Source organism: Aotus nancymaae, unplaced genomic scaffold (genome assembly GCF_030222135.1).
Source record: "Aotus nancymaae isolate 86718 unplaced genomic scaffold, 86718_ANA_hifiasm-v0.15.2.pri h1tg000059l, whole genome shotgun sequence".
NCBI classification, from domain to species: domain Eukaryota; kingdom Metazoa; phylum Chordata; class Mammalia; order Primates; family Aotidae; genus Aotus; species Aotus nancymaae.
In genome coordinates, this window is record NW_026988473.1 from 59381370 (window position 1) to 59407157 (window position 25788).

At 51.3% G+C, this 25788-nt stretch overlaps 1 protein-coding gene across 4 annotated transcripts in view; it reads right to left on the reverse strand.

Annotated features, from left to right (window-relative positions):
* Window positions 1-25788, reverse strand: part of GDPD5 (glycerophosphodiester phosphodiesterase domain containing 5) — a 90960-nt gene that overhangs the window by 37146 nt on the left and 28026 nt on the right. For all 4 annotated transcript variants that reach the window (XR_010338370.1, XM_012469649.3, XM_012469648.2 and 1 more), the window contains exons 2-3: window positions 18262-18345; window positions 5659-5835 (exon numbers count right to left, since the gene is read on the reverse strand). Coding sequence is in view for 3 of the 4 variants with exons in the window: in XM_012469649.3 (XP_012325072.2) it covers window positions 5659-5775 (117 nt within the window). In the remaining variant the exon portion in view is untranslated. The remainder of the gene's footprint in view (window positions 1-5658; window positions 5836-18261; window positions 18346-25788) is intronic.

Genomic DNA, 25788 nt, shown 5'->3' on the forward strand with positions numbered 1-25788 from the left:
TCAAGCACAGAGAGGGCCTAGGCCTGACCTGAGATCACACACTCAGCTACTGGGAGGCAGGGTAAAGTTGAGGCTGCAGCTCCCTTGCCAGGAATGCCCAGTGGCATCTGGCTCAATCTAGCCACACCCTGGAGCCCATCTCAAAGGCTGCTTCATCCCTGAAGTCTGCCCTGATTTCCTAAGTGGGATCCATTCTTTTCAGTTCCACATCCTGGACACAAATCCACATGGTTGATAGGACAAAAAGTGGGAGCCAGCTGGGAAACTCATCTCTTCCTTTCTCTTGTGGACTGGCAGAGCCCAATCCCAGCTCCAAGGGTGATCTAGTAGGTCCCTCTGAATGAGGCAGCACCCTCCACTGCCAACCACAGCCAGGAGCATAGGAGGCAGCACCAAGAACGCAGCACACACCCGTCCACACACATACGCTTCCATTCTCTGCCAGCTCACTGGGGGTCCGGCCGCCCCACCTGGTCAGCAAGATGGCAGTCACATCTCCTAACTGCTTCCTCACTCACTCATGAACACATACATTCAATCCTCCTTCTACTCGTTCATTCAGCAAATCTTGTCCTAGGACCTCCTCTGAGTCAAGTCTCTGCAGTGTGTAGGCCCAGGCCCTGTCCTAAAAAGAGTCCAGTAGGAAACAGAAAATCACAATCCACGTGGCCAGCACAGGCCAAGGTGCTGTGGGACCCCAGGGTAGCGAGGAAGGGAAGGAGAGAGAGCAGTGGGGAGAGAAAGGAAGGAGGAGGGCTATTTTTTGACAGAAATTGGTGGGGGGCGGATTTGCAGTCTAAGGGGCAGAGAGGAGAAAGGACATTCCAGCTGGGTGCGGTGGCTCTCGCCTGTAATCCTAGCACTTTGGGAAGCTGAGGCAGACAGATCACCTGAGGTCAGGAGTTCAAGACCAGCCTAACTAACATGGAGAAACTCTGTCTCTACTAAAAATACAAAATTAGCCAGGCACAGTGGCACGTGCCTGTAATTCCAGCTACTCAGGAGGCTGAGGCAGGAGAATCACTTGAACCCAGGAGGCAGAGGTTGTGGTGAGCTGAGACCATGCCATTGCACTCCAGCCTGGGTAACAAGAGCAGAAAAAAAAAAAAAAGACGGGACTTCCAAGCAGAGGGAATGGCAGGAGCAAAGGCCTAGAGCTGTGAAGGGTGAAGTTATCCTGGGGATGTGGAGAAGCTCAGGGTGGCTGGTGTGGATGAGCATGGAGGGGAAGGGGCAGAAGAGCTGGGAATGGATTTCCCTGCAGCGGGTGTCTTCCTGCCAGGGCAGGGTGACAGGGGGCTCTCATCATATCCCATCATAGGAGGCAGGCAACTGGGGCTGGGGAGGTTTATTTGTCTGCTCTGCCCACCCCTCCTGTGCTATTCCTGGACTCTACCAAGACCTCTCCTCTCGCTTGCTCCTGGGGCACAGCATGGGTTCCCATCTCCAGGACTGGCCTCCATCCACCCACGCTGGACATCACGGTAGGATGGGAATCACCATCAGACACTCCTTCCTCTGAACCTCAGTCCACAACCAGTCCGTTGATGACACCTTCTAGGTGTCTCTGGAATCCCTCCCCTGGTCTATCCCTGTGTATGCCTCCCTGCTCCCCACACAGACACCTGAGGCCTCACTGGCCCTCTTACCTCCACCTGAGGGCCCTCAGAGCATCCTCCACAATCGGACCACAGCGCTCCTCACACAGCCCGAGCCTGGCTCAGGCCCCACTGCCCAGGATGAAGCCCAGGCTCCTCAGCTCAGCTCAGGCCCACGGAGCAGCACCCTTCCCCCTCCCTGCACCTGAGCCAGTGGACTGAGTTCCTTTCAGTTCCTGAACACAAGACACTCTCTTGTGCGCATAGTTCCCCCTGCCCCAAACACTTCCCTGCTCTGGGAGAAGGGGCTAACCCTCCCAGAGGCCAGCTCAGGCAAGCCTTACCCGAGCCCAGGGTTTCCCCAGGCCTCCAAAATGATCACCCTGGGTGGTCTGGGTGTGTCTGTTCTTGTCTGTTCCCCCACAAGCCGGGGGGCCCTTCAAGGGAGGAGAGAACCAGGTCTGATATACTTATGACCCCAGAGCAGGTAGCAGGGCACGTTTGTTAACTGAATAAGTAATCAGGGCACTCCAGATAAGACTGTTTGGTGTGGAATAGATGAGAGGGCACAGGCCTGGGGGTGTGAGTGGGGCAGTGTTGACTGTGTCTTCAGCCCCTTGGCCTGAATAACTACCCTACTCTTCCTGAAGGAAATCAGTTAAGATTAAAGCAGCCTTCAAAAGGTAAATGTACTACATTAGTGCAGGGTTGTCTATCATAGTCTGACTCCTTCGGAGTCTCTGGCTGGGAAGTTCCTCCAGGCATCTGACCTATATCCCTCTCTACAGAGAAGCTGGTTTTGACACTGCCTCTTGCAGACACAGTCTTCAGGGGACCCTGCGGGGATGGCCAGAGAACAGTCTTCTGTCCTACCAAGTCCTTAATTGGCAGTATTAGAGTAATGAGTCACAGACAACAACCAATTAATTATCCCCAGTTATAAAAAGCTCTGCTTCCCCTTCCTGGCTGTGGAGTGAGCCTGGCCTCCTGCTGCCAGGCTCCTCCACTCCTCAGAACTGGGGGCAAGAGAAGAAGCCATTTCACCTCTCTGGTCCTGGTTTCCTGCTTATTTATTTGTTAAGTGTGTGTCCTGGGGGGCTGGGGGGCAAAGGAAGAGGTGGGAATGTGTCAGGCTGGGCGGGGAGGAAGGAGGGAGACCACTGTGGATGGAGAGGAAGTGGACCTTCCCAGGCTCTCTCCACCCACCCTCTTCACTCCCCAGGATCCACTTCAGGGCCCAGGGCTGCACCATAACCAGGGAAACACTGAGGGTTCCAAGACTGGCATTCAAGGCCACTCCCCATCTTGTCCTAAATGCTCCTGGTCCAGAGCTCTTTCTTCTCCATCAGGCAACTTCCCAAGTCCCCCTGCCTTTCTTCTTTCAGCAAACTCTCATTTAAACCCACATCCTCAACACATGTTGCCTTCCCAAGTCTCCAGCAGCTTAGGCTGCAAATCTGTCATCAGTCTGTGTGACTGATTTCTCCATCTGTAAAATGGGCACACAATTAAACATGTCCCATGGAGATGTTACAATAATGACTAGGGCAATGCATGTAAACCATTAGCTCCCTGCATACAGTAGGTACTCAATAAATGTTAACAGATCTATTACTTTTACACATCATTTTCCAGCCTAAGGATGAGAATGAAATGCCTCGTGACTCTCCCACCTGTCAACCTATTTCACAGGTGAGACCCAGAGAGATGGGGTTTCACAGGAGTTGAACCAGGCTTCTCTGAATTGGGAGATACAGAGGGAGATTCCTCCCCTGCGGCAGGAGTGGTGAGAATGAGAGGCACCAGGCTCACTGGCAGAGGCCTCTCCACCGCCCCTCAGCCCAGGCAGCTCTCCTCTCCCTACCAGCACCCCTAGAGCTCAGGCAAGGCCTCTATTTGTTCAGAGAAATTTCTGGAGCCCCTACCCTGCACCAGCCCTGTCTTTGAGACACCAGATCACTATTCCTTTGTTGTGACAGGCTGGTGAGTCCAGCCCCACCTCTGCCCTCACACAGCTGCCTCAGGGAAGAATGGGGAGAGAAAAGAGAAATAGGGAGAGAAAGAAAGCATGAGGGGCAGAGGCTGGGAACCAGGAAGTGGGAGGAGACAGGGGGCGAAGCAAAGTGAGCGATTACAGGGAGAAAGGGGCGGGGGAGGAGAGGATGCTCATCTTCAGCTGCGAGTTTGGGGTCACTTGAGGCGAGCTCAGCCCTTCCTGCAGAGGCACTGCCACCCAGAGCTGCTGCAAAGCCCTATACCAACCATTTCTAAGCTTGACTCATGGCCTCCTGCTGACCCTCCAGCAGGACGGTCCAGACCCTAGCCTTGCAGGGCACGTTTTGTTCTGGTTCTTAGTCAGCTCAAAACCAGCCTCAGCCCACTTCCTCCACTCTGGGCCCTGTGCTGGCCACAGCTGAGACCCATAACTTCCTGACTCCACCGCCTATGACTGGCCAGCCCTGGGCCCACCAAAGGCATGAGGCTCCTGGGAGATGCGCCTTCCCCAGCGTCTGCCCTGATGGCCACGGGCTTCCTGCTTGGGAGCTGGACCATCCTTCTTCTCGCTTTAGCCTCAGCTGTCTCACCACCCATTCCCACTAGGGGCTGCTGGGCCTCTACTGCCCAGGTCCAGATCCAGAACAGAGGGTGGAGGAAGGCAGAGTGGCCACGGAATTCTGAAGCCAAGATCGCAACCTAGCTCCCATTTCAGAGATGGAGAAGCTGAGGCTTGGGCATCTGGAATGGCATGTCTCAATGGCTAGTGACAGCTGGTACCGCGCTGCTCACATCACAGCCCTCATTGCATGTCGTGGCCCAGTGGCTCCTTGAGAGTGGTGTGTTTGCCCTCCAGTTCACAGGTGAGGGAGCTCACAGGCAACTAGATTCAAGTAGAGGATGCACCCCCCAAACATGAATCCGTCTGACTCCAGAGCCCATGGCCTGTGCCCCTCCACATAAGAGGGAAAGCTGTGACAGGATATCTCACACAGCTTCCCAGCAGGGGCCTGGAGTAAAGAGATCAGGGCTTTAGTCTTGGCATTGCCAAGGCCCTGCTCTATGGACTTGGGCAGGCCTTTCCCTCTCCTTTGCCTCAGTTTGGCCACTTGACTCCTCTGTGGCTGGGAATGGGGACATGGCAATGAATCAGGCCTGGTGCCCACCCTGGCAGTTCCTGCTTTTCACTGTTTGGGGGTCATGAACCCAGGCTCCCCAGTCTAGCACTTATGCCTCACCAGCACAGGCAGAGGAGGGCAGACAGGTGGATAAGCTTCCCCAACCTCCCCAGACAGATAGCCAGGCCTACTGGGCCTCTGACATCAGTCGCAACCACAACCCCCAAACCCTGCCACCCCGGCCACTCCAGCCTCTTCTGGGGCTGGCGGAATTTAGAGGCTGGCTTCTTTGTTCAGACAAGCAGGAAGGAGGAGGAAAGTTGTTCTCCAGACAGTAAAGCTTTTAGATAAACACCACACAGGAATTGGTTCCTTCAGAGAAGAAACTAGATCCACTGGCTGACAGCGCCCCAGGGACAGGAGTGCAGCTTAGGTCTGGCCCGGGGAGCCCGGCACTAAAGGAGGCTTTCTTCATCCGGCTGTGCACCTGCTGCCAGCTCTGGCAGGCCTGTGGCTCAGGTGACTGAGTCCCAGTGCCAGGCTGTAACCCTGCCAGCTCCCAGGCTCCAGGATGGCCAGGCCCACCTCCTAACCCTCTCCTCTACCACCCGCCTGTTTGCCTGCCTGCCTGCCTTTTAGGATCTGCCAGGAAGCTGAGGACTTCTGCTCACCTTGGGGTGACCCTTTCCTTCTGGAGCAGCCTAACCTCAACAATGTCAGAGGAGTGTTAACAACTCGTCAACAGGACAAACTCCTTCCCTGCCCTCCTGGTCGTCAGATTCAGGAATTACTATGAGCCCATTTGACAGAGAAAGAAACTGAAACCCAGAAAGGCCATTGGCCTGTCCAGAGCGACTCAGCAGAGACAGAGCTAAGACCTCTCCCCGAGCCCCTCAGGTTTGCTGGGGCTCACTGGGTCCCTCCGACCCTGTTCCAGTGTGGCTCACCGGCGTGGTATCATCATGTGAACGCTGGTAGCGCTTCCAACGGCAGCCGTAGATGCCCGTGAGGCAGGAGAGACAGAGCTGTGGCTCATAGTACTGCAGGGGCTGGTGTCTCACCATACTCGTGCCCGCGGCCCTGGCGCCTGGCCCTCAGGCGCCCATGGAGGCCCCCAGCTGGTCCTGCAGGAGGAAGCACAGGGCGGTGAGGCTGGGGAAGGGTGAGGAGTCAGGCACTACACAGCAAGTCATTGTAGCCTAGGTCAGGGAGGGTCTCCCCTGCTCAAAGCACTGCAGTGGGGCTCCATCTCACTTGGAGTCACAGGCCCACCCTTGTAGGTCCCCAAGGATCTGTCCCCTGCCTCCCACCCCGGACCTCATCCTCCCTACTCCTTCTCCTCTGGCCACACTGATTTATTCCATGTTCTTCACTGGCCTGGCATGCTGCTGTTCCCACCTGGGATGCTCTTCCCTTAGAAACCTGCATGGCTCCCTCTTCTTTCCCCTCCTCTCTTCAGGTCTCAGCTCAAATGTCCTTTTCTTTTCTCTTTTTTTTTTTTTGAGATAGTCTTGCTCTGTCACCCAGGCTGGAGTGCAGTGGCTGGAGTGCAGTGGCACCATCTCAGCTTACCACAACCTCTGCCTCCCGGGTTCAAGCAATGCTCCTGCCTCAGCCTCCCAAGTAGCTGAGATTACAGGTGCCCACCACCACGTCTGGCTAATTTTTGCATTTTTATAGAGACAGGGTTTTACCATGTAGGCCAGGCTGGTCTCGAACTCCTGACCTCAGGTGATCCACCCGCCTCAGCCTCCCAAAGTGCTGGGATGACAGGCATGAGCCACGGTGCCCAGCCACATGTCCTTTTCTCAATGAGACTGTCCCAGATCACCTTCTGTAAAACTGTACCCGCTTCCCACATTCCCTAAGCTCCTTCCCACGTTCTCAGCTTTGTTTTCTCAATCATGTCCTTAAATATAACTTACTTATTTTTCCTGTCTGTCTGCCCTACTATAATGCAGTTTTCATAAAGGCAAGGATTTTTGTCTGTTGTATTTTCTGCTGTATTCCCCGTAACTGGAACAGTGTCTAGCACGTAGCAGACTTTCAAAATAAACATTTTAGAAGAAATTATCATACAAGCTGAGATGTGTTGGGCACTTAAAATACATTAGGCACCGTGTAAATACTTTACATTCATTGTCCCATCTCATCAGCACAGCCATCGGAAGTGGCAGGTTCTGTGTCCTAAACCCATTTGATGGTTCAATAAACTAAGGCTCAAAGAACAAGGGGCAATGCCTGGCTGCTGTCCCATAACTGCACTGTGCTCGATCTAGGAACTGCTCTAGTGCCCCAAAGTATTCATTCTTCAGACACAGGGAGCACCCTCCAGCCTGGTGGGGCCTGTGGGAGGATGGTGTAGCAGCCAGGAGCTACTGCCCCAGCCCTGCTTGGCACCCTGGAGATATCTGTGGGAGCCTCGGCCTCTGGGGGCCAGTGTTGGTCGAGTGTGACAGGTGGCAATGGGCTTGGAGCACCTCACACACCCTGAGTATCAGATGTCATCCAGTCCCCCACACCACTGTGAAGTAGTTATTTTTGTTCCATTTTGCTGATGAAGAACATGGGGCTCAGAGCAGAAAAACAATGTGCCCAGAGGTGCACAGTTATACTGAGGTGTTAGGACCCCAGCCCTGGCCTGTGGGATTCCAGAAACTCAGTCGTATGTTCTATACCAGGCCCTGTCCAAGGCCCTGGAGACAATGTGAGCAGGACACACAAAGGCCCCCAGGGCCCTAAGAGGACCAGAGAGGGGAAGGACCAGGCATTGTTCCTAGTGCTTTCCATGCATAAACTAGAACAGCAGCCCTAGGAAGGAAGTATTAGCATTTTAGAAACAGAGATATAATTCACATGCCATAAAATTTACCCTTTTAAAGTATACCATTCAGTATTTAATATACAGTCTTCAATTTCTGGTATATTCACAAGTTGTACAATGATCACCACTATCTAATCCCAAAAGAGTCTCACCATCCCAACAACACCCCCGCCCTCGTCCTCATGCACAGTCACTCCTCATTTACCCTGGCCTCACCCCTCTGGCCCTGGCAACCACTCATCTACTTTCTGTCTCTATGGACTTGCCTATTCTAGAGACTTCGTATCAGTGGAATCATACAATATGTGGCCATTTGTGTCTTGTTTCTTTTACGCATCATTTTCAAGGCTCATCCATGTTGTAGCCGGAATCAGTATTTCATTCCTTTTTATGTCTAACATTCGGTTGTATGGATCTAACACATTTTGTTTATCTACTGATCAGCTGATGGACATATGGGTTGTTATCACTTTTGGGTTGTTATACCTAATGCTTCTGTGAATGAGTTTTTTTGTGTGAACGTATGTTTGCATTTCTTTTGGGTACACACTTTGGGATCGAATTGCTGGGTCACAGCACTTTGGGAGGCCAAGGCGGGCGGATCACTTGAGGTCAAGAGTTTGAGACCAGCCTGGCCAACATGGTGAAACCCCATTTCTACTAAAAATACAAAAAATAGCTGGGCTTGGTAGTGTGCACCTGTAATCCCAGCTACTTGGAGGGCTGAGGCAGGAAAATCGCTTGAACCTGGGAGGCAGAGATTGTCAAGATCGCACCACTGTGCTCCAGTCAAGGTGACAGAGCGAGACTGCATCTCAAAAAAAAAGAACTGCTGTGTCATATGGTAACTTTTTTTTTTTTTTTTGAGATAAAGTCTTGCTCTGTTGCCCAAGCTGGTGTGCAGTAGTGCAATCATAGCTCACAGCAACCTCAGACTCCCAGGCTCAAGCGATCCTCCTGAGTTGCTGGGACTACAGGTGTGTGCCACCACACTTAGATCATATGGTAATTTTTATGTTTAACCTTTGAGGAACTGCCAAACTGTTTTCCAATGTGACTGCACCATGTTATATCCCCAGAGTATCATCATCATCATTCCCATTTTACAGATGAGAACTCTGAAGCACAGAAAAGTTGAGCCATTTACCAAAGGTCACCCAGAAGAACCAGGATTCACACCCAGGCAGGCTGGCTCCAGGGGCCCTGCTCTAACCCACGGGCCTGCCAGATCCGATCTGCTGCCTATTTTTGTACAGCCCGAAAGCCAAGAATAGCCTTTATGTTTTTAAATGGTGGTGAAAAGAGTCAAAACAAAAATATCTTGTGACACATGAAAATTATATGAAAGTCAAATTTCAGTGTCCATAAATAAAGTTTCATTCGACACAGCCACGCTCATTCATTTATGTATTGTCTATGGCTGTTTTAACTGTAACTGCAGTATTGAGTAGTTGCCACGGACACCATATGGCTTGCAAAGCCTAAAATACTGACTGTCTGGCCCTTTGGAGGGAAAGTTTGCAGACTTCTGCAGTCACCATGCTCTAATGGCTCACGAGCCTTATGGTAAGTGCAGTGTATGATGGAGGGAGGAAAGGGAGCCTGTGGGCACTGACCATGGTGCAGGTGCCAAGTATGCTTCCCGGAGTCAGCACTGAGTCGAGGCCTGTAAGATGAACTCCTAAGATGCTGCCACTCCCCAAAGGCCCAGCGGCTGCACTGCACCATAGGAGTTTGCTGAGCTTCAGGCTCACTCACTTCCACCACTAGGCCTCACTCAGGGACTCTGCCTGTCCCTCCAATACCACTACCTAATGCTGACCTCACCTCGGTGCAGAGATTACAGCCTCCAGTCTGAGGGGAAGATGAATTAGGGGCTTGCTCGGAATACTGAATGACCCGGAGTCTCTTGAGTGCTGGGAATTGTCTGGTGCAGCCTCTGTCCGGGGGAACCCTGGGGAGGCATGTGGACTAAGGTGCAGCTGCTGGGGCTTCCCTGAGCCAGGGCCTGGGGGTGAGGCTGGGGTGGGGAGACAGCTTGGCTCCCATGGGGCTGGGGAGGCCGTGGGTGGGGGCTGGTGTGGGGTGCTCTCAGCTCTACTATACTCCAGAAGATTTGGGGAGCATTGTGTGCCCACATAGGCACTCTCACATCCACAGCCTTCCTGCAGGGGTGGGAGGCCAGGGTCCGCAGCCAGGGGAGCCAGATCTCACCCTGTGCACTCCCCAGACTGGAGTCTCTACTGTCATGTCAGCCCCCACATCTGCCCTTGCCTCCCCAGGAATGGAGGAGCCAGGTGCAATGTGGAAAGAAGCCCAGGTTTGTGCTGCCTTGTCTGGCACTGATGTGTTCTGTGGCTGGGGCCACTCAGGCTCTTCCCTGAGCCTTGGTTTCTGAATGTGTAAAATTGGGTAACAGCTTCTGCCTTGACTTCTCTATAGGAGGCACAATTGGGGGCAGGGAAGAGGAAAGGTGCCAGGAGGTACTGCAATGCTGAGGTATAGCAGGTGGACATTCTGCACGTGGGAGCCTACCCCAGGTTACCCTTCATTCACATTCCTTTCCTGGGACTCCCCTGCCACTGGGACTCATTCCCACATGTCCTCTGTCTGCCCCTCCCCCGTCCCCACGACTGTGTATTAACCCACCCAGGAATGGAAATTCCACCTCAAACCTGGGAAAGAGGGAACTAGAAGTTCGTGCATCATGCCTCGGCTCAGGACTTCGCTGATTCTGGCTCTCAGAGTCTCCTCTCCCCCAGGTGCATTTCCTCCTGTTCATAACCACAGGGGATTCTCTGGGAGGCAAACCTCTTCTCTTTCTTCTGTGTGCTCTCCTGGCTGAGGCCATCTTGTCCACTCCCATAGCTTCAGTTACCAGATGCTGCCAAGGCCACCCAGGCTCTGCCTCTGATCGAGGTAGCCCGCAGCTCCTGGACGTCTCCAGGGGAGACACCCAGGCCCTGCAGACCCAGATCAGCCACACTGCCCTCCTATCACCCCCAACCTGCTTCTAATACCCCTCAAGGCCCCTTTCTCACCATCCCCTTAGCCACTTCCTGTTCCAGGCCTCATCTCCTCTGGCTGGGGACTCCTCCAGATTCCTTGCTGTCAGCCCCATCCCTCCAATCCAAGCTCTTACCGGCAGCCGGACTGAAATTCTTAACAGGCAATGGCCAGGATCTGACCCCTACTGCTCTTCCAGCCTGGCCTCCCTTTGCCTGGTGAACACCTCCTGATCCTTCAAGTCTCAGAGCTTCCCTCCTCCACAGAGCCCCAGTTTGGTTAGAGGTCTCCCCAGCCTCCCATATCCCTGGCATGTCCCTCCCTCTCACCTGGGCACACTGTGGACATGCCTGCCTCCCCCCACCGGGATGGCCTGCATTAACCCCATGTCCTCAGGGAGCAGCACAGGCCAGCAAGAGGAGGAAGCACAAGGGACTTCCTGGACCACACTTCAGAGAAGTGTCCAGAAGTTCTGCTAACAGAGGCGTGCTACTCACACCACACTTGGCAACTGGGACAAGCTCGGAGATGGGACTCTCCCCGCCATCCCCCACCTGCCCATCACATCTCCTCCCCTTCCTGACAGGGCTAATGGCATTACACAGGTCCAGTCGATTTCTCCAAGCCACCTCCCAGGACTGCTGATACCAGCCAAGTTCCCAAGAAATCCCCTGCCAAAAGCCACTGCTGGCTCTGGGACAAGAGAACACTCTCACCTCTGAGCCTGATGTCCAAGGCTCCTCCCCAACCCAAAGTCCTGTTTTCTGTTGGAATTCCTGACCCCTCCCCTGAACTTGCACAGCCTCCTGCTAGCACAGGGAAAAGCTTTGCAAGAGTCCATGCCTGAGATGGAGTAAATGCCCACTATGAAGTGGAGGCAGGATGCTGGGGATGTTCATGCACCTCTGGGGTCCTGTTCCAGCCTCACATCCCAGGACGTACCTGCCCGCTTCCCTACCCTTTCTCCCTCCCATAACTGCCATGCCCGCACTGTGCACCCCATCTCCCCCACCAACCCGACTGCACTGCGCTGCTCCCAGCCCCTTTTGTGATCATGGAGTCTCTGGATTCTAGCCTGGTCACCCTCAACTGACTTGCTATGTGACCCTGGACCTCTCCCTGAGCCTTACTTTACCCATCTGGGGAATGAAGACTAGATGGAGTAACACATGGAAGTGCCCAGATCTGCAATAAAAAGGAGTAAAACACTGAGGCATACGATGACAAGCATCTTGAAGATGTCATGGTAAGTTCACAAAAGGCCATATATTATATGATTCCATGTATAAGAAATGACCAGAATGGGCAAATATTGAGACAGAAAGTAGCTCAGTGAATGCCAGGGGCTGCGAGGACTGGTGGGGGGAAAAGGAGAGTGACTGCTAAAAGGTGTGGACTTTCTTTTTAGGCTGATGAAAATGATCCTGGCTGGGCGTGGTGGCTTATGCCTGTAATCCCAGCACTTTGGGAAGCTGAGGCTGGTGGATCACTTGAGGTCAGGAGTTCGAGAGCAGCCTGGCCAACATGGTGAAACCCCATCTCTACTAAAAATACACAAAAATTAGCCAGGTGGTAGTGGTCTGCACCTGTAATCCCAGCTACTTGGCAGGCTGAGGCAGGAGAATTGCTTGAACCTGTGAGGCAGAGGTTGTGGTGAGCTGAGATGGTGCCACTGCATTCCAGCCCAGGTGACAGAGTGAGACCCTGTCCCCGCAGCCCCCCAAAAAGAAAGAAAATGTCCTGGAATTAGATAATGGTGATGGTTGCCCAACCTTGAAAATATACTGAAAACCACTGAATTGCACACTCTAAATAAGTGAATTGTATGGTATGTGAACTTTATCCCAATAAAACTGTTTTTCTGTTTAAGTGCCCAGGTCTGGAAGTCACACGAACATCTGCACTAGTTGTGAGGTGCTGTGAGGCCAGCGGCAGCTGCACCAGAGGAGACAACAGCCTGGAAACCTTAGCTGTGCCTGAGCCCCCTCCACTCCTTCCCAGGCGTGGGTCTCCAGATCCCTCAGATTCTGGAAACGACTCTAGTTCCTTCCAAGGAACTCTTCTGCCAAATTAACCTGAATTGTTTCTGTTGTTTGCAATCCCAAGCCTTGATTGGGGATATTCACTGTGTTGCCAGCTTTTAACAGGTTTTAAGCACTCAGTAAACGTGTTCAAGAACTGGCTGAGGTCAGGTGCCATGGCTCATGCCTATAATCCCAGCACTTTGAGGAGGCCGAGGCAGAAGGATCACTTGAGGCCAGGAGCTCAAGACCAGCCTGGGTAACATGGTAAGACCTCCATCTCTAAAATAATTGATAGTAATAATAAAAAGAACTGGCTGAGCTAACATAGGTACAGTGTGAGTACTACCAGCCACAGTGCTTACTGTTTGTTGTGCCAGCACTTGCTGCTGGGTGATGCGGGCACTCCGGTTCATTGCTGGGTACCATGCCAAGTATACATAGGTATCACCTCCCCTTGACAAACTTCCTGAGCAGTGGCCAGCGGTCTTAACAGATTGCAAACACAGGCCTGAGTGAATGGGTAAACCAACCGCAGTGCATCACACACAATGAGGAATATTACTTGGCAATAAAAAGAAGTCAGCTACCCAGCCACAAAAAACAACGGAAAGACCTTGAAAGCATATTGCTAAGTGACAGAAGCCAATCTGGAAAGCTGCATACTGTATGATACCAACTAAGTGACATTCTAGAGCAGGCAAAATTATGGAGGCAGTAAAGAGATCAGTGGCTGTCAGGGACTCGGGGGAAGGGACAAATAAGTGGAGCTCGAGGAATTTTGAGGGCAGTGAAGCTCTTCTGTATGACACAGTAATAATGGACACGTGTCAAACCCCACGGAGCAAACCGCAGCGCGAACTGTGGACTTTAGTCAATCATAATTAACCAACGTTAGTTCATCAGTTGTAATAAACGTGCCATATTAACATAAGACGTAAAGAATACGCCAGACTGTGGGGAGGGGAAAGGGGGAGGAGGGTATATGGAAACTCTCCGTACTTTCCAATCAACTTTACTATAAACCTAAAACTGCTTTTGAAAAAGTATATTAAATACACATACACACCCTGCAACAGGTTAGGTAATTCACCCAAGGCCAAACAGCTAAGCATGGAGGAGGGAGGATTTGAACCCAGGGTTGCTGACTCAAAAGTCCAGGCTCTCCATGGCTGCAGCCCCACAGGGCAGGCCTATTCATGTTTCTATCACCTTCCATGTCAACGCCAGTTGCAGCATCCGTATAACTGCAAATTGTACCTCAAAGGGCCAAGCTCAATATTTTGGTTGGTATCAGGAAAGCATAGGCACAGAAATGAGTCTAGGAACATTAGGGAGGAAAGGAACCCCTCCCGCCGAACAGTGCCAGGACTGGTGGGGGTGGGAGGCCGACCTTTGGCAGCGTGCTAGGGCCTGGGGAAGGGGGCAAGCATACAGATGGAGAGACACCCCACTTCTCCTCAGCCATGGCTGCCCTCTCTGGGCCTCAACCCCAGCCCAGCCCTGGGATGATGGTCTGAGGCTGAGCTCAAACACCAGAGATCTGAGTGACCGCCCCAAGCCTCTGGCCTCAGTTTTCCAATCTGTATCATGGGAGGGTTTGAACACCCTCGGCTGATCTCCAAGGGTCTTTCTAGCACTCAATTGCTAAAACCCTTTAGCTACCCGCTCTCTCCTCACCCCCAGTAGCAAAGTAGAGAGGGGACTGCTCAAGGAAAAGGGAAGGCCAATCCCTGATCCCTCCCTGGTCTGACTGCGGAAGAGCCCCCTCCACTCCCATGGCTAATCACTGGGCATCCTGACGGTCACCCTCCTGGGATGCAGTTCAAAACTTAGATGAAAGTGGCAGGAAGGCCTATAACAAGGTTAGGTGCCTGGTCATCCTGAGCACCAGGCCTGAGCTCTGGCCTTGCCCAGGCATCCACCATATTGGACAGGGGTCAAGGTGTAGGTGCATTGTAGCCTGGATGACTCACAAACAGTGATGACCCCAAACTTCCCTTACAGTAAAACCCCAGGCATGAAAGGAGCAGGACCAGGCCTTTCTGTGGTCCTTCCTCACTGCTTCATCCATCCCTGCTCCTGACCCAGGTGTGCCTGTGAAACCACCTTAGGCCTAGAGCCCCTCCACCTATCCTCAGTGCCTGGCAAACTCCTGCTCCTATCAGCTCAGGTAGCCCCTCCTCCAGGAAGCCCTTCCTGACTGGTCACGGTCCCTTTTGGATCCCACAACTCTGTGTTTCCTGATTACAGTGTAGGGGCTTCCAGGAGAGGGTGGGATCTACACAGAATTCAGAAATGAGGAAAGATTTGCAGCACAAAGTGGAGAAGGAAGGGCATTTTAGGTAAGGAGACCGCACAACGGAAGCCTGGGTGGCAGGGAGGGCAGTGACTGGGGCTTCTCCCAGGGTAGAGGCACCCCACGCAGCTCACCCACTGGACCGTTTTCCAAAACAAAACAACCAAACCCAAACCTACAAAAGGAATCTCTGGCCCCAGGGTGAGGACTGGAGATAGGAGAGACAGAAAAGATTCTGAAAAAAGCCCAGCCAGTGAAATGTGGAACCCACCCATCCCTGGTCCTGCTACTACTCTCCAGCCCCAGTCTCCTGCAGGTTGCTTTCCCAGGGTGCTCACAATTCAGTCTATTTTCCATTGCACAGTCTCATTCGATAGCTTGAATGGAGAGATCATGGCTGCCATCATCTCACTGTGCAGCCTTGGGGAAGTCCACCTCTCTGTACCTCAGAGAAAGCCCTCGATTCTAATGGAATCTGCAGAGAAGGTAACCAGACCTAGGGGCAGGAAGGAAGTCTAAGTTACAGAGGCAGCTGCCAGTGAGGAGAGGCTTGGTGAGGTGCCTGGAAGGAGGTAGGGTAAGAGGCCTTGAGGGGAAGACCAGGTGGGGCCTGTGGCACCCAGGCCCTGCAAGCCTGCTCATTCTCTGGGGAAACGTTACTCAGTGGCCAAGGCTGGGGCTCAGCCAGAGCCTTAAAGAATCAATCACGGCATAATTAGGGTCACTATTAATCTCTTTCCACGATGATGCCAGGGCATCCTGTTTACCCAACACTTCTGTCCCAAGAGACCTCTGATTGCCATTCCTCTCAGGAGGAGGCTGGCAGAGCCCGGAGACGAAGGTAGACTAGTTCTTCTCCAGCTCAGGAGCCTGCCTGGGGGCCTTCAGCTCTCTTGGCACAGAAAGGATTTCTCTTTTCCAGGTCAGGGCTGAGCTTGAGCTGAGTAGTCACCAAGTGACCTGGCCTTGCCCAGAGGGCAGAGCTTAGCATCTCATAGCTCAAAATCTCAGGCTGTAAATGCCCCAAATTGGAGCTCTAGAATCACTTCACCCAGGACTCACAGAGTCATGGAATCCTCATTGAACAATTCAACTAGCATCTTCAAACTATCCCTGGATTTCAGACTGCAAAGTCACAAAACATCAGCACCAAAGTCCTGGAGGCATTCCATCCAGCCACCCCTTCCATTCAGAAATCCCCTGTGCCGCTCCTACTCCTGGTTCTCCAGCCTCTCCAGACCGGCCAGTGGTTTCCCTAGGCTTGCATACTCCTAGTGACAGGCCCCTCTCTCCCTGGAGGGCTGAGTGATTCTCACCAAGCCACCAGGACTGTAGGAAAGCCATCCTAAGAAGAGATCCTGCCCCCATCCCCTTCTCCCTCACTGACACTGACAGGTGATCTGGGAACAGGCAGAGCCAGTGAAGGGTCCCAGGACTACTACTCGATGGTAGTGGAAACTTCCAGCAACCCTCACCCTCAGTCTGACTTGTGCAAGCCCCTTCCAGGAGCCCAGGGATTCAACCCCAGGGTCAACACTGGCTTTTTCTGATGGCTCTTCCTCAGTCCCAGTGATGGGGGAGTGGGAGAATGGAGCACACCAAGTAAATGAAGGAGGGAGGAGGAGGAGGCGGAATGTGAGTATGGGAGAGGCTTGTACAGAGCAATCTTGTCTCTGTCCTCCCCTGCCCCTCCTTGCACCACTGTGCTCCAAGGACACCACCTACCCAGCTTTCCCACCTCCAGGCCTTCGCTCAGGTTGGGCCCTCTGCCAGGAAAGCCCTCCCCAGATCCCAATCCAAATCCCATGCATCTTAACAAACAGACCCTGTGCAAAGCCTGGGCTAATTCCCCCCAGTAAAAGCCCACTGCCTCCTCCCTTTGTGCTCACATCATCTGGCAGCACTCCTGAGAATGATCACAGGCCTCAGTGTGCTGTAATTATCTGCTTCCGTGGCTGCCTCTCCTGCCAGACTGAGAGCTTCTCCAGGTTCAGACTTCTGATCCACTTGGCCAAGCTTTTCTGAAAACCTATAGTGTCTGCACCCCACACCTGGTGATGGGGTCACAAGATACACCAGGCCCTGTCCTTGCTAGAAGAGTCACTGTATAGGGGACCTATGTCCCCTGCATTGGGCCGGGCACCAAGGAGGTACCTATTTAGTTGTCAGTCAAAAAGCTGGTTAAATGCAAGAAGGAAGGAAAGAAAGAACCAATCAAAGCCTCTTACACCACAGAAATGCAGAGCCACTTTTGAGCCAGGTCTGAATTCTGTCTCTGAATAATAATTAGCCTTTTCCCAATTTACAGAAAAAAATTAAGTTACTAAAAAAAAAACCTCTCAAGTAGGTACTTTTTTCTCACAAATTTTTCTTAAACCTCTGATATCCACTTGCACATTTCTGTACCAGATCTAGTGTAAGATGACCTCAGATCTAGCACAGGATACTGATTTCATCATTGTCACGAACATTGCCATTCTTCACAGTCTTCTGCAAAGAGCAGCAGTCTCTGCTTCCAGGCACATCTAAGAACCTGGAGCCTAAACTTTTCCTCCCTTCCTTCAAATGTCCAGGTTTCCCCTTGGTGACCTATGAAAACTGACCTTGCTCAAATGCTGAGGAAAAAAGTCCCAGTTGTTGGCCGGCCTTCCTTGAAAGTTCATGCCAATTCCATGATACAAGGCCTCCAAATCCACTATTTGTCATTCATTCCTTTGGAGGAAGCATCACTTTCTCTAGGATTCTCTTTTAAAATACAAATCTTCTCTGGAGTTGGGAGCCCATTCAACCCTCAGATTGGAGGTCAAGGAAACTTAGTTTAATGCTGGGCTCTTGAGAGGCAGTAAATCATAGGGGTTGTGAAGAGGTCAGCCTGCCTGGGTTTTTATTTATTTAAATTTTTTTTTTTTAGAGACACAGTCTTACTCTGTCACCCAGACTGGAGTGTAGTGGCACAATCATAGCTCACTACAGCTTGAATTCCTGGGCTCAAGTGATCTTCCTGCCTCAGCCTCCCAAGTAGCTGAGACTATAGGTGTATGCCACTGTTCCCAGCTACCTGCCTGGGTTTGAAACCTAGCTTTACCATGTATTTAATGGGGCAAGTTTCTAAATGCCTGTATGCCTCAGCTTCCTTACCTATAAAGCAGGAATAACCATGGCATCAGCCTCAGGGGCTCTCAGACAAGTACCTGGAATGCTGTACTAAGCAACAGACAACTCTACTCAGAGCTTCAGTTGCTTCCTGTCCATAAAATGGAACAATAATCCCATTTATGCCTTTTTCATAAACTGTAGAGTGCTGCCCCCATGGGAGAGGCGGACATTGTGTAAGAACCCAGTGATCTGCCCTCTGCAGCCTGCCTCTAACTCCTTTCTCCTTCCCTCCTTTTCTCTTTACCTGGAAGAAGTTACCAGTGGCTGTGAGCTGGGTTCCAGGGGGTGTCCTGTCCACGGAGGTGGTGATATCACTTCGTGGGGAGAGCTGAGGGGACAAGGAGATAAACCCAGTGAGCTCATTCATCAGTCCACCCTGCCTTCTACCGTCCCACTTAACCCTTAGTGAGTTCCCATCCTCTTCCCTCCCTGTGCTGGGTGTGGGACCCACAGGACAGGTGACACCAAGTCCCTGCCCTGGGGAAGCCACAAAGCTGGTGGGTGGGCTGGTAGGACATACATGATCTAATCCCCAGCCACGAAACCCGGCACATGCAATCCACCTCCACGCATGCTGCCCACAAACCAGCCCCAGGCCCAGACAACCTGTTCCCTGAACCACTCCTTCGCTCTCCAGGACCCACAGACACAGGATCCGAAGCCCAACCACCCTGGGGGCAGAGGCCCTTTCACACTGCCCAGGGACCTGCTTCTCTGAAGTAGCTGCCAAACCAGCTGTTCTTCTAAAGCAGCCGCTAAGGGAAGGCTGGTAGCCTGGAGGTGGGATCTGGGGCACCACAATTACGTGCCTGAGCTCTGACTCATGCACCACCTCCCCCATCGCCAGCTCCTGCAGCCAGCAGGGCACCCTCCCCCAACACCCCCCACCCAGGAACTGGGAGAAGAGATGGTACTGACAGGCCACGTGGGGTAGGGGGGCCAGGAGAGGCGAGGAGGAGACTGCAGGTCAGCATTGCAGGCTTCAGAGGAGCTAACACCTTGTCTACTAGGGGACACCAAGACTGCAGGGACGGAAGCCTACCTACATCACACAGAGGCAGGGCCAGGGCTGGGACTTGAGCCTCCTGGTGCCAATATAACAACTCTCTCTAACCCAACTGGATTCTAGAGCCACACACCGGAAAGAAACACACAGCCAAACACACACCTCTGTGTGTGAACCAGGGGTGGACAGGGATGGACTCAGAGACAGCTTAGAAATGACAGCCACTGAGAGACCAGCACTTGGGACACTCCGAGGCCTGTCCCTCTGCACCTCCAGTCCCCAGGTTTCTCACAGTGCCCCGAATGTACAGCACTTTACAGTTTATAAAACATACTTATTTTCTCTACCTCCTAGCAATGATCCTAAGGCCTAAGTGGCAGAGGAAATATAAATAGACCAATGGCTTCTCCTTTCAACTTTGATGTTTGAGAAGCCATTGGTCTATTTATATTTCTGGGGACTTAGACCTTGGAAACCTAGGGAACTTGTTAAAATGCAGTCTGACTTGGTAAGTCTAGGCTAAGGCCTGAGATTCTACATTTCTGATAAGCTCCCAGGTGATGCTGATGCTGCAGGTCCCTGGACCACAATTTGAGTAGCAAGCCCAGAATGAGTTAAGAGCATGGGACCTGGAGTTAACTACACAAGTAAGAATCTTGTCTCTTACTGTGTGACCTCGGGCAAATTACTTAACCTCTCTGTACCCCAGTCTCCTTACGTATAAAATACTACTACTAATAAAACCTACCCCAATGGGTCAATGTGAGGATTAAATTAGTTACCATGTAAAACACTGGAAGTGATTATTATTTTAGATTTTAAAATGGAGGTTCTGAGAGGTGAACACACCCAGCAAAGTGGCAGAGCCAGAATTCAAGCTCAAACCGCCAAGCTGCACAAAATGTCACAGCCATAAACCCCTCCCCACATCAGACAGACAGGGGTACTGAGGCCCAGAGAGGGGCAGAAAACCAAAATGACCACCAGAAAGTTGGTGTGAGAAACACAAGTCCATGACTCCGTCCCAGTGCTCCTTCCACCATACCTTACTGCCTGTCAGAAAGGAAAGTACCATGGCGTCTCCCCAGGGCTCAGCTCTGCTGTCAGCCTCGCCCGGGCCCACAGCTGCCCTGGAAACTATGTGTGCGGTTGGCTGGATGTGGAGGCTGCCCCCATTCCCACTCTGTCCTCTCTGGAGCCCCTGCCCACCAGGCTGGGTGAGGCAGAATGGTCTCACATCCTCCTGCCAGTCCCCACCTCCTACCTCCAGCCTGTGCCCACTGCCCTGCGTCAGGTCACCCAGCTAGGGTCACAGGCAGAGGGTGACATGCTGGGGTCTGGCTCCACCCCCACCTTGACTTCCCAGCACCAGCATGGGGCCAGTGGGAGCCTGTGAGTCACTTGAAGGAAGTGCTTGGCCCCAAACAGGAAGTGGTTCTTCAAGCAGAACCCCCCCCACCCCCCCACCCCACCCGCTAAGATCCCCCAGCACCCTGGGGCAGGTGGCTGGGAGTGGAAGCTGGTGAAGGAAGGGAAGCTGATTGGGACACAGCAACATCTACTCAGATTTTGCCTGACATTTAAACTTGGCATGAGCCGTCCGCTTTTTGCTGCCTGGCCTGAGCACTTTTCTGCTGTGGACTGGCTGTGTGTCTTAGATACATCAGTGCCTTCTTTGATCCTCACCCATAGGATCATGGGCTGCACTAACAGACTGTTATGGCCTGGTAGTCTAAATGAAATGAAGGATTGGAGCAAGTGAATATAGGGTTCTATTTTATTTTATTTCAAGTGATTCTCCTGTCTCAGCCTCCCAAGTAGCTGAGAGTACAGGCACACACCACACCAGCTAACTTTTGTATTTTTAGTAGAGACGGGGTTTCATCATGTTGGCTAGGCTGGTCTCCAACTCCTGACCTCAGGTGATCTGCCCACTTGGCCTCCAAAGCGATGGGATTACAAGTGTGAGCTGCGGCGCCCAGCAAATGTAGAGTTTTAAATGAATGAACAAATGCACATGAGTGAAATGAACAAGTGAATTAAGATACCTAGACATAAAACTCTAGCTACAGCATAAGATCTATAATTTGTCTATTGTTCATTGTATAATAGAGAACTCTTTACTGGCAAGAAGATCCACCCCCAAACACCCTTGGACAGGGAAAAGGGGCCCCTACACATCACACACACACACACACACACACACACACACACACACACTCACAAATCAATTCATTAGCGTACACAGGCGCCTCTGTCACGTTACACTCATGTGACCTGTAATCCTAAACATTCGCTCCTGACTAACACCACTAAGGCCCCAGTGAAACTCTTCTCTGTTTCTTTTTTTTTTAAGGCATGAGGTAGGGACTGGGTCTCACCATGTTGCCCAGGCTGGAGTGCAGCGGCTATTCCTAGGCGCAATCATGGCATACTACCACCTCGAACTCCCAGGCCCAAGCAGCCCTCCCACCTCAGCCTCCTGAGTAGCTGGTACTACAGGCATGCTACCAGACCAGGCCTCTCCATTTCCTGAACTTGAAGAACAAAAGGTGGTTCTGTTAAGATGCTGTGAAGGTCTATGGTTTGTGTTGCTGCTGAGGATGGAGATGGATGCTGCTTCGGGGAGGGGTGTAGTGGGAGGGGCCGGAGTGGCAAAAATATATAAGGGGAGACAAGTTAGCTTGTCAAAGCCTTCCTCCCAGACAGCAGCCAGCACCAGCTTCTTGCATAAGCAAGCATCTCTATTCCAGTCCTGCTGCACATCCTTTATTTTGGAATTTCTTCCTGCTCCAATTTGTGGTTCTAAAAGTACTCATGAATTAGTGTGATATTCACAAAAATGCATGTGGTGACTGAGGAACATCTTACAACATTCAGCAACTCACATTACTCACACTAATGTAATGTGAAGTCTGGTATTAATTCTTTAACTTTGCAAGTAGATGGACAGTGAATGCTAAAACTGTGACTAGTTTCATTTCTATAAAATCTTCAAAAATTGAATTAATATTTCATCTCTATTTAAATACTTTATTTAAAAATCTGATCTTCAATAACTGTGATGGGTAGTGTTTTAATTTTGATAGATAATTTTATGGAATAAAAACACTTTTGAAAACATAAAATAAATTTTCCTGTGTTTACATTTACATTTGTTTACTTTTTTTTTTTGAGACAGGGTCTTACTCTGTCACCCAGGCCCGGGTGAGGCTGACAGCAAAGCTAAGCAGTGCAGTTGCTTGGTTCACTGCAGATCTTGGTTCATTGCAACCCCTGCCTCCCAGGTTCAAGTTATTTTCCTGTGTCAGCTTCCCAAGTAGCTGGGATTACAGGCATTGCCACCACGCCCAACAAATTTTTGTACTTTTAGAAGAGATGGGGTTTCACCATGTTAGCCAGGCTGGTTTCCAACTCCTGACCTCAAGTGATCTGCCTGCCTCAGCCTCCCAAAGTGCTGGGATTACAGGCATGAGCCACTGTGCCCAGACACAGTTCATTTTTATTTATCCCATAAAATGTATTTTATTATTTTTATTTAAGCAAGATTACTAATTATATTGTTATAAGCAAGATTTTCATCACTTGTGTTCTATTGATGGCAATAATCTAAAGGATTAAAAATAAAACATGATTATATTTAATGTATATAAAATTTGATGGCCAGATGTGGTGACTCATGCTTGTAATTCCAGCACTTTTGGGAGGCTGAGGTGGGGAGATCGCCAGAAGTCAGGAGTTTGAGACCAGCCTGGCCAACATGGCGAACCCTATCTCTACTAAACATACAAAAAATTAGGTGAGCATGGTGGCATGCACCTGTAATCCCAGCTATTCAGGAGGCTGAGGCAGGAGACTCACTTGAATCCAGGAGGCAGAGGTTGCAGTGAGCTGAGATCATGCCACTGCACTCCAGCCTGGGCAACAGAGTAAGACTCCATCTCAACAATAACAACAACAAATGTTATATACTTTAAATACCATATATGTATATATATTTTTATATATATATACATATATGTATAATTTGAATATATATTCAATATAATCCCAGCTACTCAGGAGGCTGAGGCAGAAGAATCACCTGAACTTAGGAAGCAGAGGTTGCAGTGAGCTGAGATCGTGCCACTGCACTCCATCCTGGGTGACCGAGTGAGACTCTGTCTCAAAAAAAGGAAAAAAAGAACTGTAAGTCTTATTATTTATCTGAACATCATCAGCCTAACAACAAAATACCCAGAAATGTGCAATAATTAAATTCAGACATTCTTGATATTTTATCACTCTCCAATAAAACTATAACTTTACACATGAATTTCAATGTACATTGTGAAGGTATATTTGTCAAGGTGGGAAAATCAAATCTATTTAACACTCTGCTGGCTTACTTACAACCTTCAAATATTTGACAAAGATGTATGTATTTGTATTTTTGCTCTCAGTTCTCCAAATTTAGGGAGAGGCCTGTCCACTCCCCACCTACCACCTCTCATATTGTAGGGCCCAGGCCACCCATGCTGGTGACTTCACATTTGTGAGCAGCCGCTCGTCTGCCAGCCAGCCCTGCCAGCCCCAGGCCGCCTTTTAGAAGTGCTCTCCACATGGCAGGTCCTTATGCTTATGTCTTGTGCATGAGGCCGTATTTCCAGGGCAGTAAGCACTCAAATTTCCTCCGGGGCAGTGACCACAACTTGACTGGCCTCTCCCATGACCCTGTACACTGTGAAGTCCCTTCAGCTCCAACACTACCCTGCAGGGGAGGCAGGGTACCCAGGGTCTTCCATCCCCAGTTTTTGTTAGACCGTCCCCCGGAAAGGGAGCCAGCTAGGCTGGAAGGGCCCAGGAGCCTCTGCTGCACCAGGCTGGTACCCCCCGCCAGCTAGCTGGGCAGTGGTCTGAGTGACCTGTGGCCCACAGCTGTTTTCCTCTGCCTCTGCACCCCCACTCAGTCTCCCTCCTGCCCCTCTCCTCTTGTCCCCTTCCTCTGGACCTACTAGTCACAGTGACCCATTTTAGGCTAAAGCCACCACAGTGTATCCTCAGTACCCTGACACCTGGGCCAGCAAATCTCCACATTCCTTGCCCACTGCCCTTTCTAGCATCTTTCACAAAGAACTTCCAGTGAGCAGGAAGGGAGCTCGGGAGGTGGGGGAGCAGAGGAGCAAGCAGGAGACGGAGAGCCAGGAGACCTGGCTTCTCTTCCTGGCTTGACTACTGGAAGTTAGGTCAGCATCTTCCTATGTCAAATGAGGATACTGGCACCTGCCCAGACCCTGTCTTGGGATGACAGGGAGAACCAGTGAGCAGGGTGGAACAGGGCTGTGTAAACTGTACAGTGTGCAGTGGATGTAACAGGGGCCGGACCCTATCTCTCTCGTGTTTCCTGCTCAGCCTGGCACAGTGCTGAGGGCTCATCTATTGTAATAATGCCCACCATTTACAAGGGCTGGCCATACTCTCTGTACGAGGCCAGGGTTTCTATGTATGTTATCTTACTCCTCTTAGCCTCTCGCTGCAGTTTTTTTTTTTCTTTTGAGATGGAGTCTTACTCTGTCACCCAGGCTGGAGTGCGGTGGCGCTATCACCGCTCACTGCAACCTCCGCCTCCCAGGCTCAAACGATTCTCCTGCCTCAGCCTCCTGAGTCGCTGGGACTATAGGTGTGTGCCACCACACCCGGCTAATTTTTGTAATTTTTTTTGTAGAGATGGGGTTTTGCCATGTTGCCCCGGCTGGTCTTGAACTCCTGAGCTCAAGTGATCTGCCCACCTTGGCCTCCCAAAGTGCTAGGATTACAGGCATGAGCCATCATGCCCAGCTGCAGTAGATATTTTTATAGATGGTAAGCAAAGGATCGAGAGGGTTTGGGGTCTCTTGGAGTAATACTCTTACTACCAAGTCAGTCTAGACACTAAAAATCCAGTCACTAACACACATTTCCTGAGCTCTCCTGTGTGCCTAGCAGACAGATGGGGCCCCTGCTAGGGAGGCCCACAAGCTAATGGTGTAGACAAACACACCAAGCACATCGTGTGAACAAAGGTGGCAGGACCCGTAAGGGGTGGAGGCCTTGACAGTGGATTAAAGCTGTCTCCCGGCCTCAACCCCAGCCTGGCACAGTGCTGGACCCACCACAGGCAGCAGTGAATACCCAGGAGTGAACAAACTTGTTTCCCTGCCATCCACTGCCCCAACCTAGCCACTCCCTGCCTGCCTCCTGGACAGTGAGGGGGCTCTAGACTTTTTAGACCACTCTCTCCTCTGGGACCACCACCCTAAGGACACCCTCACTCTTGGTGCCTGCAGGTGCCTCAGGCCTTTGCAATGGATTGTATGTTCAACCTGGTGAAAGCAAAACTGTACCTATCTGAGCACAGAATCCCTTATACAATAGATACTCAATACATAGGTATCAGATGAGTTAATAAGTTCTTAGCAGTGACTGACCACTTCGGTGCCTGGTTCAGTTCATCCTGACCACTGAGGGCTTAATTCAAATTCTGAATCAAAGAAGGGATGAGGGGGCCAGAGCAGCTGATAAAGAGTAAGATGCTCACTTAACCGGCTGTGGGGCTGCGAGCAGGTCCTGGCCCTCTCTGCCCTTTTGCTGTACAATCACTGGCAAATCACTTCACCTTTCTGCATATCCACTGAGTCAAGCAGGGATTAGCACCATGTTACAATCTCCTGATTTTAGGGGAACACAAACAAAACTGGCTACAAACATAAAGCCCTGAGGCTCAGAGATGGGAGGTGACTTGGCCAA